This window comes from Engraulis encrasicolus, chromosome 24, assembly GCF_034702125.1.
Source record: "Engraulis encrasicolus isolate BLACKSEA-1 chromosome 24, IST_EnEncr_1.0, whole genome shotgun sequence".
Lineage (NCBI taxonomy): Eukaryota > Metazoa > Chordata > Actinopteri > Clupeiformes > Engraulidae > Engraulis > Engraulis encrasicolus.
In genome coordinates this window covers 40,025,999-40,040,998 of record NC_085880.1, presented here as the reverse complement: position 1 = coordinate 40,040,998, position 15,000 = coordinate 40,025,999, and the positions used below count along the sequence as shown (strand labels likewise).

The window sequence follows — 15,000 nt, the reverse complement described above, 5'->3', positions numbered from 1 at the left end:
GTTCTCGCCTCTCCGCTCCTCTCCTCAGTCCGAACAGTCGCGTAGGGCACCAGAGGCCACCTTGTCCACGCACACACACACGCAAGCACACACACAAATTCATTAGTACAGTGTGTGAAGTTATCCGATGATGTGTGTCGAAATGGACGCCAAGTCTCTTTCTTTTGGTCTGCCTTCACCCCACCCCCCTTTCGCTCCTCTGTCCTTCGTCTCTGTTCCCTTATTCTCCATCCATCTATCTCGCCCCTCTTCCCCTCCACGTCTCTCTCGCTCTCTCCCTCCCTCTCTCTATCTCTCGCTCCCTCTCCCTCTCTCGCTCTCTCCTTCCCTCCCTCCCTGTCTCTCTCTCTCTGCCTTTCTCACTCCCCCTCTCTCTCTCCCTCACTCCTTCTCTCTCTCTCTCTCTCTCTCTCTCTCTCTCTCTCTCTCTCTCTCTCTCTCTCTCTCTCTCTCTCTCTCTCTCTCTCTCTCTCTCTCTCTCTCTCTCTCTCTCTCTCTCTGCCCCGGTGTAGCCGCCTGAGGGCCGTTTCCTCCCTCTCTCCTCTCCTCTCCTCTCCTCTCCTGTCTTCTCCCCCCCTCTCCCCCCTCTCCTCTCCCCTCCTCTGCTCTCCTCTCCTCTCCTGTCCTCTCCCCCCCTCTCCTCTCTCCTCCCCTCTCCTCTCCCCTCTCTCCCCCCTCTCTCCTCTCCTCTCATCTCCTCTCCTCTGCTCTCCTCTCCTCTCCTCTCCTCTCTCCTCTCCTCCTCTCTCCTCTTCTCTCCTCCCCTCTCCTCTATCCCTCTCTCCTCTATCCCTCTCTCCTCTCCTCTCCTCTGCTCTCCTCTCCTCTCCTCTCCTCTCGCATCATTTGTCTTTCCTTTTGTGCCCCTCCTGGTGATCTAATAATCTTTAATATCCCTCCTCCGCGCGCCGCTGGGACTATTGGCTGCCAGTCAGCCCTCCGTCATCTCTCTCTTTCTCTCTCTCTCTCTCTCTCTCTCTCTCTCTCTCTCTCTCTCTCTCTCTCTCTCTCTCTCTCTCTCTCTCTCTCTCTGTCTCGCGCTCTCTCTCTCTCTCTCTCTCTCTCTCTCTCTCTCTCTCTCTCCCCTTCCACCCCCCCCCTCACCCTGCCTGCCTGATACACACACCGGATGACAAGAATTTGAAGAGCTTCTTTTCAGCCTGCACATTCTCTTATCTCCCTGTGTGTGCCTGCCTGCGTACGTGAGTTGAGTTTAGTAGTCGTATTCCTTAGGTGTCAGATATATATGTGTGTGTGCAAGGGGTGATGTTTGAACCGTTTTCTTCCGTGTGCGTGTGTGTGTGTGTGTGTGTGTGTGTGTGTGTTTTGATTCTGCAGCCAGTTCACATGGGGCCACGCTACTAGCCGTCACACACACACGCACACAAACACACACACACACACACACACACAGAAAGAGAGCGATATCTCACATGGGTGTTTTGTCTCCTTTGTTCTGAGGACATTAAGTTAAATATTCATGTTGGCCCACTTGAAGAGTGTTCAGCAATTAGCCATCGCTCACAGAGGCCTGTGGTGTCTGGTGTGTAGTCAAGTGTCTAGTCTAGTGTGTGTGTGTGTGTTGTGTGTAGCCCAGTGTGTGGTGCATGTATGGTGTGTAGTCTAATGTGTGTGGTGTCTATACTAGTCTAGTGTGTGTGGTGTGTAGTCCCGTGTCTGGAGTGTAGTCCAGTGTGTGATGTCTAGTCTAGTGTGTTGTGTGTAATTGCGTGCACACGTGTGTGGTATGTTGGCATGTGTGTGTGGTGCCGTGTAATCGTGTGTGGTGTATAGTGTCTTCTCTAGTGTGGGCTGTGAATCTAGTGTGTGTGTGTGTGTGTCTCTGTGTGTGTGTGTCTGTGTGCGCGTGAGAGTGTATGTGTGTGTGAGAGAGAGTCAGTGTGTGTGTGTGTGTGTGCGCGTGTGTGTGTGTGTGCGCGTGTGTGTGTGTGTGTGTGTGTGTGTGTGTGTGTGTGTGTGTGTGTGTGTGTGTGTGTGTGTGTGTGTGTGTGTGTGTGTGTGTGTGTGAGAGAGAGGTTGATGTACAGACAGAGCAGAGGTTGGCTATTGCCAGTGACCTGTGTCTCATCAGCGCGCTAGGCAGGCGCTTCATCTTCAGAGTCAGATGCCTCCATCAGAATCCATCACCTCTCCAGTCCCCCCACTCCTCCCCTCTGATGCCTCCATCACCTCTCCCCCCCACCCCTCTGATGCCTCCATCACCTCTCCAGTCCCCCCCCACTCCTCTCCTCTGATGCCTCCATCACCTCTCCCCCCACTCCTCCCCTCTGATGCCTCCATCACCTCTCCCCCCACTCCTCTCCTCTGATGCCTCCATCACCTCTCCAGTCCCCCCACCCCTCTGATGCCTCCATCACCTCTCCCCCCACACCCCTCTGATGCCTAATCACTTCTCTCCCCCCCCCACTCCTCTCCTCTGATGCCTCCATCACCTCTCCCCCACACTCCTCTTTCTTTTCAGCCTTCCCTGGCTCCTAGCTCAATTTTTCTCACTGCATGATCTCTCTCCTCTTCTTTTTTCTTCCTTTCTTTCATTTCTTTCTTTCATGCTTTTTTTTGCCCTCTTGCTCTTTTTTTCCTTCTATTCCTCGTCTTTGTTGTATTTTCTCTTCCTCTTCCTCCCTCCCTCCTGCTTATTTTCAACCTTTCTTTCCCCGTCTCCCTTTTTTTTCATTCCTATCGGACAGAAGCTGGAAAATAGCCTCTTTTTTCCCTGTTGTCCCGAATTTTAGCTGAACGTGTCAGAGGCTGTATATTGGATTTTGCTGGTTTGCCATGTGTGACCAGTGCTGTTGCACTCTTTTCAGTGGAAGCTTCTCTCTGCTCTGTTTTCCTGTCTTACTTTGTGTGTGTTCATCTCTCTCTCTCTCTCTCTCTCTCTCTCTCTCTCTCTCTCTATCTCTCTCTCTCTCTCTGTCTCTCTCTCTCTGTCTCTCTCTCTCTCTGTCTATGCGCAAATATGTCTGTCTCTATGCATCTCCCTTTCCCTCTCTCTGTTGCTGTACTACATTTTAGCATGCAACAGCCTCAATTCTAAGACACTATTTTATGTAGGGTGCATGTTTAGTTTGCTCTTTCTTCTCTGATTGCATTGCATGCATTGCAGCATACAGTGCTGTGAGAAAGTGTGGGCACCCTTTTGGAAAAACGGTTTATCTCTCGTTGAGCTTTTGAAGCAGCAGCTTCTTTTCAACATATTTTAACCCACAGGGAAAGAGAAACAATTCAGTTCTGAAATCCTTGTAATAGGTGTAACAAACAATTTCATGTGGATGTAAGCAAAAATAGGCATGTGCATTGTGTTGCTGTGCATTGTAGCCCATCACATTCTAATACCCCTCTCCTCTCCTCTCTTTCCCCGGTGCTGAACATGTCTCTGGTTCTTTTACTATGTCCTAACATAGTAATTCATAGTATCTGTCTCTCTCTCTCTCTCTCTCTCTCTCTCTCTCTCTCTCTCTCTCTCTCTCTCTCTCTCTCTCTCTCTCTCTCTCTCTCTCTCTCTCTCTCTCTCTCTCTCTCTCTCCTTCCTCCAGTCCTCCAGTTCATTGTATTACTGGTGAAATCTGTCTGTGTCCTAAACCCCCCATCTCTCTCCTCTTGTCCTCCAGTTCTCGACATGTCTGGTTGTTTTACTGTGTAATGTTCTAACACTCCTCTCCTCTCCTCTCCTCTCCTCTTGTCCTCCAGTTCTGGACATGTCTGGTTGTTTTACTGTGTAATGTTCTAACACTCCTCTCCTCTCCTCTTGTCCTCCAGTTCTGGACATGGCTCGCCACGTGCCGCTGTACCGGGCGCTGTTGGAGCTGCTGAGGGCCATCTCCAGCTGCACCTCGCTGGTGCCGCTGCTGCTGCCGCTGTCGGGCGACCCGGCGCAGGAGGAAGAGGAGGAGGAGGAGCGCTCCGAGAGCCAGACCTCCGTGGGCATGTTGCTGGCCAAGATGAAGACCTGCGTAGACACATACACCAACCGCCTCAGGTATGTGCGCACACACACACATATGTACATCCCAACCACCTCATGTACACACACACACACACACACACACACACACACACACACACACACACACACACACACACACCTTTCATGAACATATACACCAACCGCCCCTCAGGTACACAGGCGCACACACACCAACCACCTCAGATCAGAGCACAGAGAGGAAGAGAGAGATGCACACACCGCACCACACCACATGCAGAAACACAAACACACATGCGTCCACACATATAAAAGCACATACTCCTACTTAACAGTGCAGCTGTCACTTTAGGTTGCGTCTACGGTCCATGACCCTCAGAAGCACTCAGCACACCTACCACAGAAGCCAACCACACACACACACACACACACACACACACACACATACACACACACACTCACACACTCACACACTCACACACTCACACACACACACACACACACTCAGCACGCCTATCATAGAAGCCAACCACACCCTGGGCAGGAGAAGAGAAGCTCATCTCAAAACATATACCATCTCAGGAGGGTGCTCCCTCCCTCCCTCCCTCTCTCTCACTCACTCCCCCCCTCCCTCCCCCCCCTCTCTCACTTACTCCCCCCCCCCCCCCCCTTCTCTCACTTACTCCCTCCCTCTCCCCCCCCCCTCACTTACTCCCATACATGCATAACACATGTATAGACAGTAGACACACACACACACACACACACACACACACACACACACACACACACACACAAAAACACCACAGGCGCAAGCAAGACATGTGCATTATACTTTCACAGTACTTTACACAAAGTGACTGCGGTGTTGAAATCCACCGCTGTGTTTCGAGTCTTCACTTCCTCGGCAGCCGAGTAAATCACTACCCACTGCACTATGATTACCGCCCGCCATGGTCTGAAAGTGTCATGAATAAAGGCAGGTGCCATTTTACAACTGTGGTGAACGTGAGCTGCTGCCATGGTGTGTCTCAAATGCTGCACTTTTGTGAGTGCACTGACAGTCAGTGCACAGTGCACACAGTGCACTGAGGTCTTTAGTGCATAGTGTCGTGGAAAAATTTGAGCACTATGCACTGTGCCCTTGCTGGAAGTGACGGCTGAGCATGGCATTAGCTCGCCAAAATATCAGTTGGCTACTGTTTACAATGCACAGCGTCTGGTGCTTGTATATTCATGTCCTTCACCCCAAAGGACAACAATCACACATACAATACTTTGGTTGGCATGTAAAGGTTGGTCTCCCATCAACATTACTTACAGAATTAGGAGACTGTTGACCAAACTCTTCTATTGAACTGAATGCCTCATTTCCTCCGTGTCATTGTCAACATGGCCGCCGTTTAGTGCGTGCAGTGTCCATCATTCAAGCACTGCATTTTCCGCCATTGTTAGGGGATCATCCTGGCACTTTCAGTGCACTGCCTCAACTGAAATTTTCAGCGAGAGCGCCCTAGGCACTGAAAAACAGAGCCCGAAGTGCACAAGTGCGGCATTTGAGACACAGCCACAGTGTGTGTGTCTGTGTGGCTGTGTGGCTGTGCGTGTGTGTGTGTGTGTGGCTGTGTGGCTGTGCGTGTGTGGATGGCTGTGTGTGTGTGGCTGTGCGTGTGTGTGTGTGTGTGGCTGTCTGTCTGTCTGTCTGTGCATCTGTCTGTGCGTCTGTCTGTGCGTCTGTGTGTGTGTGTGTGTTCTCGCTCCAGTCTTTCCACTTGCTATGGAAAATGCCTCCTCTCTGCCATTCACCGTAATGGGATTGCAGTCCCACGTCCAATTTCTGTGCCTGCATGAATTGGCATGGAAATGAAAGCCCATTACAGAGTCCCAGAGAATGAAGAAAACAAAAGAGTAGAGTATGCTTTATTTATATATTTATTTTTTGCAGGCGGCCCAAAGAGGAAAGGACAGGGATCAGTGTTAAATGTGGAATCTTGCAGTTGAGTCACGCGTGCCTGTGTGAAGCTGTCAACGATGGATGGATGGATGGATGGATGGATGGATGGATGGATGGATGGATGGATTGATGGATGGATGGATGGGTGGGTGGGTAGTTAGGTAGGTAGGTAGGTGGGTGGGTGGATGGATGGATGGATGGATGGATGGATGAATGGAAGGATGGATGGATGGATGGATTCTTTGAAGTGACATCCACAATCGATGTTGGGAAGACCAATAATTGCATATGTGTGTACATGGATGTATGTGTACAGATGGATGTATACCTAGGTGGATAGGCAGATATTTGACTTTTGGAAACGTGCCATGCAGGGTAGACTTGTATGTTACCGCAGAGATACACCAGCGGCGACGCGATTCAAGCGACAGAGTGTAGCAGCAAGCGATACAAAGATTGAGGAGACCAGAGTATGTCCGTACAGGCAGAAGGCAAAGCATTCAAGCATTCCCATTGGCTGTGGTCACTGACCTCTATACAGTCATTGGCTGTCGCGGCTTGTCGTCGAACCGCGTCATAGAAAGTTGAAAAGATTTCAACTTCAAATTGTCGCGCTCGTCGCGCAAATCGCTCTAGTCTCCAGAATCGCTTTTGTCTCTCGACTCAATGCAAAGTCAATTACTTCCGTCGCTCGACTCGCTCAGATCGCCGCTGGTGTATCTCTGCGGTTATACAAGCTTTTACATATTTGCAAGAATTACTTTACAAAAACATGAGCCAAAAAATAGTGGCTTGCTATTCTGCAGTAGCCAGGCTTTGCCTTCCTAGTGACGCAACACTTTCAGCGTTGCAACTAGTCAGGTCAAGAGCAATGCAAGTACTTTCTGAGTTCCCGCAAATACGGGAAAAAAAACTCCTTCCTCTTTGTCGGGAAGCTAACGTCCATAAGCAAACCAAGTGAGGCAGGTCAACCATGCCGTTTTCGAAGCGTTAATTGTTGTCTCGAAGAGATTTGAACGTCGATGATAATCAGGCTAACTCTGCTGGACACTATGAATAACAGTTTTAGCCCCTTAACACCCGGAAAAGCAAGGTGTCATTGAGATAGTTACCCTGTGAGTCATTAAGAGGTTATTGCTTCAACTTAAAGCAGAGTACTCTCCGCCTGTCACCATCAGGGATTTATCACCCTACATCTCTCCATCTGTGGCACTCTTCCGCTATCTTGCTCAAGCCTCTCTCTTCTCTCTCTCTCTCTCTTCTCTCTCTCTCTCTCTCTCTCTCTCTCTCTCTCTCTCTCTCTCTCTCTCTCTCTCTCTCTCTCCCCTCCCTCTCTTCCTCCATAGTGGATTATGGATTGCATCGTTCTCCAGAGTCCTGCCCTCTCGTTTTGCGTCCCTCCATCACTCTCAGCTGCACCTGCTAATCGCTCCTCCGCCCTCATCTTGTACCCCCTTCCATCCGTCCCCCATCCACTCTTTGTATCTTTCGCTCCTCTCCTCTTCTCTTCTCCTCCTCTTCATTGTTCATTGTTCTCTTATCTCCTCTCCTGCACTCTCCTGTCTCAATCCTTCCTCTCTCTCTCTGCATCATTTTCTCTCTCATTCTTTCTCCATCCATCCACAACTCTTTCTTTTCTTCCCTCTCCCTCTCCTCATCACACGCTCTAGTCTCCTCTCCTCTTTTCTCCTTTCTCTCATTTTTTCATCTCCTCTTCTTTCCATCTCTTCTCTTCTTCTTCTTTTTCCTCTGGTCTTTCGAGGCACACAGTACATCCGTCAGACCGTGAACGTTTCACAGGGCTGAGGGGGTCTGTCAGGATCCATTATTCATTATCCAACACACACACACACACACACACACACACACACACACACACACACACACACACACACACACACACACACACACAGTCCTCCAGCAGCCAACGTCGCCCTCTCTCTCTGTGTCTCTCTCTCTCTCTCTCTCTCTCTCTCTCTCTCTCTCTCTCTCTCTCTCTCTCTCTCTCTCTCTCTCTCTCTCTCTCTCTCTCTCTCCTCCGTGCCTGCTTGGCTCGATGAATTAACAGTTTACTTAAAGGCCCCATGGCCACCATACATCACTGCAGCCCCCATTATATGCATACATCTGTACATTTGCAGAGGCTTGTTCATGTGGATATGCCTGCATGCGTTTGTGTGTGTGTGTGTGTGTGTGTGTGTGTGTGTGTGTGTGAGTGTATGTTTGTACAGCGGCGGGCGTAGGAGTGATTCACAAATGTTAAGTAACCCCCTAGGGGGCTTCAGTCCCCCCCCCAGCCCCTACCCACTGCCCCCTCCTACCAATGGAGTCACCCTGTGCTGAGGTGGTGGTGGTGGTGGGGGGGGATCTTAACCCGGTGGGGTGGGGGGGCTCTTAACCCGGCGCTGCACGGGGGCTAAACGGGGCCTTGAACCTGGAGCCCCCTGCGTGGAGCACAGCTGGGCAGCATGTCCGGAGGCTGGCCAGGGGAACATTGGGTGTATTTTAAGAGCTCTGGCCCGTGTGTGTCTGTGTGTGTGTGTGTGTCTGGGTGTGTGTATGTGTACGTGTCCCTGAGTGTGTGTGTGCGTGTGCGTGTGCATCCCTGCGTGTGCATGTGCGTCCCTGCGTGTGCGTGTGCGTCCCTGCATGTGTGTGTGTGCGTGCACGTGTGTGTGTGTGCGTGCACGGGTGTGTGCGTGTGTGTGTGCGTGTGTGCACATCTGTGTGTGAGTGTGTGTTTGGCCCATACATGATGCATACCTTTCCTTCCACTTGTGACAGGAGCTGCATACCAGGTCCTGGCAGCAGTCCTGCACAGCACACATGTTCCTGGTCACGTGGGGAGGGGGGTGGGGGGAGCGGTGGCTGCAAGCTGGGGGAGGGAATACATTACATGCACAAGTTCGTCTGTCGGACGTTAATCATTCATGAGCACACAACTTGGCCGGGTAGTCGGTTGTCGTTGTTTATTTGCTTTTAAGGAGACCGCACCTTCCACTGGCGGGGGCGGCAGGGCAGGAGGACCCTCGACGACTCCCAGGTTTCCCGCCTTACTAAATTCCGACGTGGGCCAGGACTGTGTGATGAAGGGGATGGAAAAGCTGCTGTTTTTAGAAGAATGAGAAGCGAAGTTTTTACAAGAAAGAGAGCGTTAAATGGAGAGCAAGAGCCAAAAATGGATGGATGGATGGATGGACGGATGGATGGATGGATAGATGGATGGATGGATGGATGGAGAGAAACAGATGAAGTAAAGAGAAGTGTCTGCCTCAGACTTGGCTATAGCAGCCTCATAAGCATCATATACGCTGCACTAGGAATGCAAACGATTAAGTAAGGGTTAACGTTCGGCGAGAAGGTCGCTACCGTGGAATAGCAGCACGACAGAGAGAATCTTTAGACCCCGACGCGGAGCGGAGGGGTCTTGTTCTCTCTGAAGTGCTGCTATTCCACCAAGCGACCGACTCGCCGAAAGTTAACCCGCTTATTATATGGATATACTTAAATGATTCACACATGCGGGGACATTTCTTTAGACCTATTTAATGTTAAGATTGTTGCTGCGCAAAACAAAACAGTGGAACACCGCTAGGCAACAGCTAGGTAGGCTAGCCAGGACAACAGGTGTTGTCTATCGCAGCAGCTGATTAGAGTGACAAAAGACCGGACCCCCTGCGGAGTGATATGAAACATTCGCTTTAGCCACTGACTTGTATACAAGTCAGTGGCTTTAGCAGTGAACGTCTTGTTGCCATTGACAGCGGTAGCCAGGACAACGGGTGCTGTCCATCACAGCAGCTGATTAGAGTCTTGTTGAAAAGTCGCTTTAGCAGTGAAAAGTCTTGTTGCCATTGACAGCGGTCTGTTATAGATCAACCCGTCCGTTATCGAAAAATAACAGACGTCCGAACGTTGGGGAGCCCCGTTGAAATGAATGGAGCATTCGACAGATGACGTCACAACCATATAATAATCGACTTTAATCGATCAATGCATTAACCGATTAAAAACCATTAATCGCAATTACTCGACAATTCAACTGACAAGAGACCCAGGTGAAATGGGCATGTGAAGAGGGGTGTGAATAGTGGGAATATTTAAATCTCCTTTGGATTTAAGAATTGAAATAGAATTAATTTAAATGAGGTATTTTATTTCAAATTTTTAGATTTAGTAGTTGAGTAACATTGAGATTTCGGGGGGAAAACGCCGCTTAGCAATTAATCGTAAGTCGATCGATAAGACTATCAATTAATGATTAATGAATTAATCGATACTTTGCATCCCTACGCTGCACACATCACATCAGCCCAGCTCTACCAAGACTGGCAGAGTGAAGGAGACAAAAAGACAGAATGGGGGAGAGAGGGATGGAGAAGAAAGGAGTTTGATGAGGGCCTCCAGTAGCCCACGGTGGTGGGATGGTTTGTAGTGTTGTGTGATCGGCATGCGTTTACATCCCTGTCACTATGGCGATGGCATGGGTTGTGGTGTGATCGGCATGCGTCAACATCCCTGTCGCCGTGCGTCTCCAAGCATGGTAGTGATGCTGAGGGAGGGAGGGAGGGAGGGAGACAGACGGGTCGACAACAGCGGAGCGGAGCAGGAAGAGCCGAGAACTGAGAGAGAAGAAAAACGGAAGCGGGCGGAGGAGTCTGGGAAAAGGGGGCAGAGAGAGAGGGTCTGGAAGATGGAGGGAGAGAGATGACAGGATGATAGAGGGGAAAGAGAGACAGAGAGAGAGAGAGAGAGAGGGAGTGGAAGATGGAGGGAGAGAGATGACAGGGTGATAGAGGGGAGAGAGAGAGAGAGAGATGGCAGGAGAAAGAGGTAGATGAGAGAGAGAGAGAGAGAGACAGAGAGAGAGAGAGGTGGCGGCAGCAGGAGAAAGGAAGAGAGAAACATGGCCAGAGAGAGAGAGAGAGAGAGAGAGAGAGAGAGAGAGAGAGAGAGAGAGAGAGAGAGAGAAGAGAGAGAGAGAGAGAGAGAGAGAGAGAGAGAGAGAGAGAGAGAGAGAGAGAGAGAGAGAGAGAGAGAGAGAGAGAGAGAGAGAGGAGATGGCAGGAAATGTGTGCCAGTGTGTCTTCCTCCGTGTTGGGATGCACTGGGGCCCGGTGGAATCCAGCTCCCCTCCGCGAAAAGGTCAAGCTGAAAACACTGCTCTGTTTCTTGGCTTTTATCCCCACCACCCCCAACAACACAACACAGCCTTTCAGTTCCATGTTTCTTGCTTATTCTCAGAGTTCCCCTTTCCTGGTTAACAGCACTAGACAATCTCATGAGTGAAATAGTCTACTGTAGAGACTACCGATGCATTTTCTCGTTGGAAAGGTGTGGCATACGATTACCAGTGGCTGTTTATTGAGGGTTACGAATGTGTCATTTGGCATGAACGTAGCCCATAGCCAATCGTGTTAGTTGTATTTATTCAAACAAACTGCAGTCACCGCCTTTAGTTTCCACCCCTCCCCGCTCTCTGAAAGGAGCATGAGATCTGGTACCCTCGCTGAGGGATAGAATCCATGCCGTCTTTCAGATGGGAACTATTGATTTCCCAGGCTAGGGCTTCCCCAGTTGTTAAAGGCTGATTGTACCTCCTATCTGTAGTACCAAGTAGTTGCTGTCGTCCATCACCAGTCTATCGTAGATCTCTGTCTACAGTGCAGTCGCTCTGTGTCTTAACAAGTGAAGTGATCGCTCATTGGGCCTGGGAGACGAGCCTGTCTGTGTCTGTCTGTCTGTCTGTCTGTCTGTCTGTCTTTGCCCTTGTTGGACCGCCTTTTATTATTCCGTCCGAGAACTCACCTACAGATGTTCTCTCTCCTTTCCCTCTCTATGTCTTTCCCTCTTTCTCCCTTTCTCTCTCTCTCTCTCTTGCTCCTTCCTTCCTTCCAGTCTTATCTCTCTCACGCTCAGACAACCCCTCACTCATTCAGTCCTTCAGTCCAGTGTCCTCTTGCAGCTTCTGACTGTCTTGCCATGTTTCATGTTCCTCTCTAGCTGACCTTGTGTGTGTGTGCGTGTGTATGTGTGTGCGTATGCGTGTGCGTGTTCCTCCTCCTCATGTTCCTTGTGTCCTTTTTGGCAGTAGGCTCATAAAAAATTCAGGTTATTTGGACACTGCAAATAAAAACACATCCTAATGTAGAAGGTGACCTATCTTACTAAGAGTGTAAAATCTGTGACCGTTCTCAAGCTGCCTCTGCCAGTCGGGGCCTAATGGGGAAAATGGTGTTTCCCTGTTTTCAGCAGCCAGGAGAGCACACACACACACACACAGAGGCACAAGTAACAGACCCTTAACGCTGTAGTGGACACGCGCACGCACACACTCGCACACACACCAAGGTACAAGTAACGGACACAGCTATCACCCTTAGCGCTGTAGTGGACGGACACACACACACACACACACACACACACACACACACACACACACACACAGGGAGGAAGAGAGGCACAAGTAACCAAGACACCGTAAGCAACCACGAGAGCGCTTTAGTGGAGACATATGCACGCACGCATGCACGCACGCACGCACGCACACACACACACACACACACACACACACACACACACACACACACAGGCGTACACACACACACACACACACACACACACACACAGGCGTACACACACACACACAGGAAGAAGTTAACGGACACGGCTATCACCCTCATCACCCAGTAGTGTTTTAGTGGGCCATCCCAGACATTCCGCTTGACGAGTGTTCCGAATACCACACTCCGGAACGCTCAGGCAATCTGCGGGGTGTGCAAGCCACAGACGATGGCTCTACTTATAGGTCTTTTGAAATTATAATGCGTCTCACCACTCTCATGGCAAATCACGGGGCTGTGTGTCAGGATAGAATTTTTTTGCAATGCATCACGGTGTCGTGTCTCCTGCTAAGATTTCCAGCTCCTGTTCCAACTTGTTTGCTCAAGTTAGTTTATTGTGTTGTTGAGCGCGTGGCGGCGATGGTGGTGTGCATGCATAATGCATAGTGGTGCCCAGCTGTGAGTTATGGAGGGACGCGAGTAGCCTATGAAATCGCAAGAACAGCAGCGAGCGACAAGCAAGTCATATAAAAGATTTACATTTTACTATAGTAGTATAATTTAGATTTATTTTTTTCTTTCCACCAACCCTCAAGTCCTCTTTTGATCTCTCTCTTCCTTCCCCTACCAGCCTTCTGCTCTCGTCTCTGTATCCATGAATATTCAGTTTCAAACAACTTCTGACTGACTTGGCCGCGAGGGATGGAAGTTGGCGCCGGCCACCAGCCAAAAGCCTGGTGAAACACAGAAGTGGCTGCTAGACTTCTGACATCAAATAACATTTGTTCTGTTGAGCTGTCTGGCCTGGCCGTCCGGTGAATAATTTGTCACTTTGTGACTTTATACAGCTTGATAAAAGTTCATTTCCTCCTCTGGCATACCCAATGAGCCATAATTTTGTCTCTGTGAATCGTGATTGTTTGACATAACTCCTGTTCGGTTTAGGTGATGAAGCTTCTGCCTTCTCTGTAAGTCTGCTTTTCTATCTGAAAGTTAAACAAGGACAAACCTGGGTTACATTTCTCGAAACCAAAGTTGCTTACTGTATTAGCTACTCAGTTGTTTTCAATGCATTTTCCCATTGGCAACTACCGAAGTTGCTAACAGGCTAACAACTTCTCTTTTGAGAAGACTCTGAGAAGACTGTCGATCAAGCCGGTTTGAACATCTCCCTTTGTTCAGTTTTTGGTTCTCGAGTGTCTGCCCTTCTCTCTCTCTCTCTCTCCCTCTCTCCCTCTCTCTCTCGCTCTCGCTCTCGCTCGCTCGCTCGCTCTCTCTCGCTCTGTCTGTCCGTAGGTCAAAGAAGGGCAAAGGAGAAAGGGGTGGTGAAGTAAAAATTATTTTTGTCCCTGTGAATCCTAATGGCTTTTGAATCCTTTGGTTCAAATTCTTCTTTTTGTGCTAAAGTTTCTGACCTCTCTCTCTCTCTCTCTCTCTCTCTCTCTCTCTCTCTCCCTCTCCTCTCTCCTCTCTCCTCTCTCCCCTCTCCTCTCTCCTCCCTCTCTCTCTCTCTCTCCTCTCTCCTCTCTCTCTCTCTCTCCTCTCTCCTCTCCTCCTCTGCTCTCTCCTCTCCTCTCTCTCTCCTCTCTTCTCTCTCTCCTCTCTTCTCTCTCTCCTCTCCTCTTCTCTTCTCTCCCCCTCCTCTCCTCTCTCTCTCTCTCTCTCTCTCTCTCTCTCTCTCCCCCTCCCCCTCCCTCCGCAGGTCTAAGAAGGACAAGAGTAAAGGGGTGGTGAAGGCTGAGCCATCGGACCCGGAGCCCGAGGGCCTGACGCTGCTGGTGCCCGACATCCAGAGGACGGCCGAGATCGTCTACGCCGCCACCACCAGCCTCAGACAGGCCAACCAAGGTGGGCACCGACACACACACACACACACACACACACACACACACACACACACACACACACACACACACACACACACACACACACACACACAGCGAGGCAGAGAGATCGCCTATGTCGCCACCACCAGCCTCAGACAGGCCAACCAAGGTGGGCACTTACACACACACACACACACACACACACACACACACACACACACACACACACACACACACACACACACACACACAGCGAGGCAGAGAGATCGCCTATGTCGCCACCACCAGCCTCAGACAGGCCAACCAAGGTGGGCACTGACACACACACACACACGTTGGTCAAAGACGTCCAACATCTCCTTCAGTGCAACGGATACTTTTGCTTACTGTAAATGCAAAAAAAGAAACAATTTTGAAATTAGTTTTTGGCTTGGCTTTTATGCATTCACTTCACAAATGTTTTGAAATTTCATGTTTTTCACAGTTACAGTAAGCAAAACCATCTGTTAGCACTGAAGGACAGTGTCATGTTGGACGTCTTTGACCCGCCGAGGCAGAGAGATCGTCTATGTCGCCACCACCAGCCTCAGACAAGCCAACGAAGGTGGCTCACAGTCCTAAGACAGTAGAAAATAAAAAGCAAGCTGGTCCACTTCAGAAACATTATTCATGCTTGCACCATAATAACATGACAAACGAAAATATCTTGTG

General features: G+C 49.9%; 1 protein-coding gene across 5 annotated transcripts in view; it reads left to right on the top strand.

The window, feature by feature from the left end:
* birc6 (baculoviral IAP repeat containing 6) overlaps window positions 1-15,000 on the top strand; it is a 267,517-nt gene that overhangs the window by 200,161 nt on the left and 52,356 nt on the right. For all 5 annotated transcript variants that reach the window (XM_063191494.1, XM_063191492.1, XM_063191495.1 and 2 more), the window contains exons 70-71: window positions 3,781-4,000; window positions 14,166-14,311. In XM_063191494.1, coding sequence (XP_063047564.1) covers window positions 3,781-4,000; window positions 14,166-14,311 — 366 coding nt within the window. The remainder of the gene's footprint in view (window positions 1-3,780; window positions 4,001-14,165; window positions 14,312-15,000) is intronic.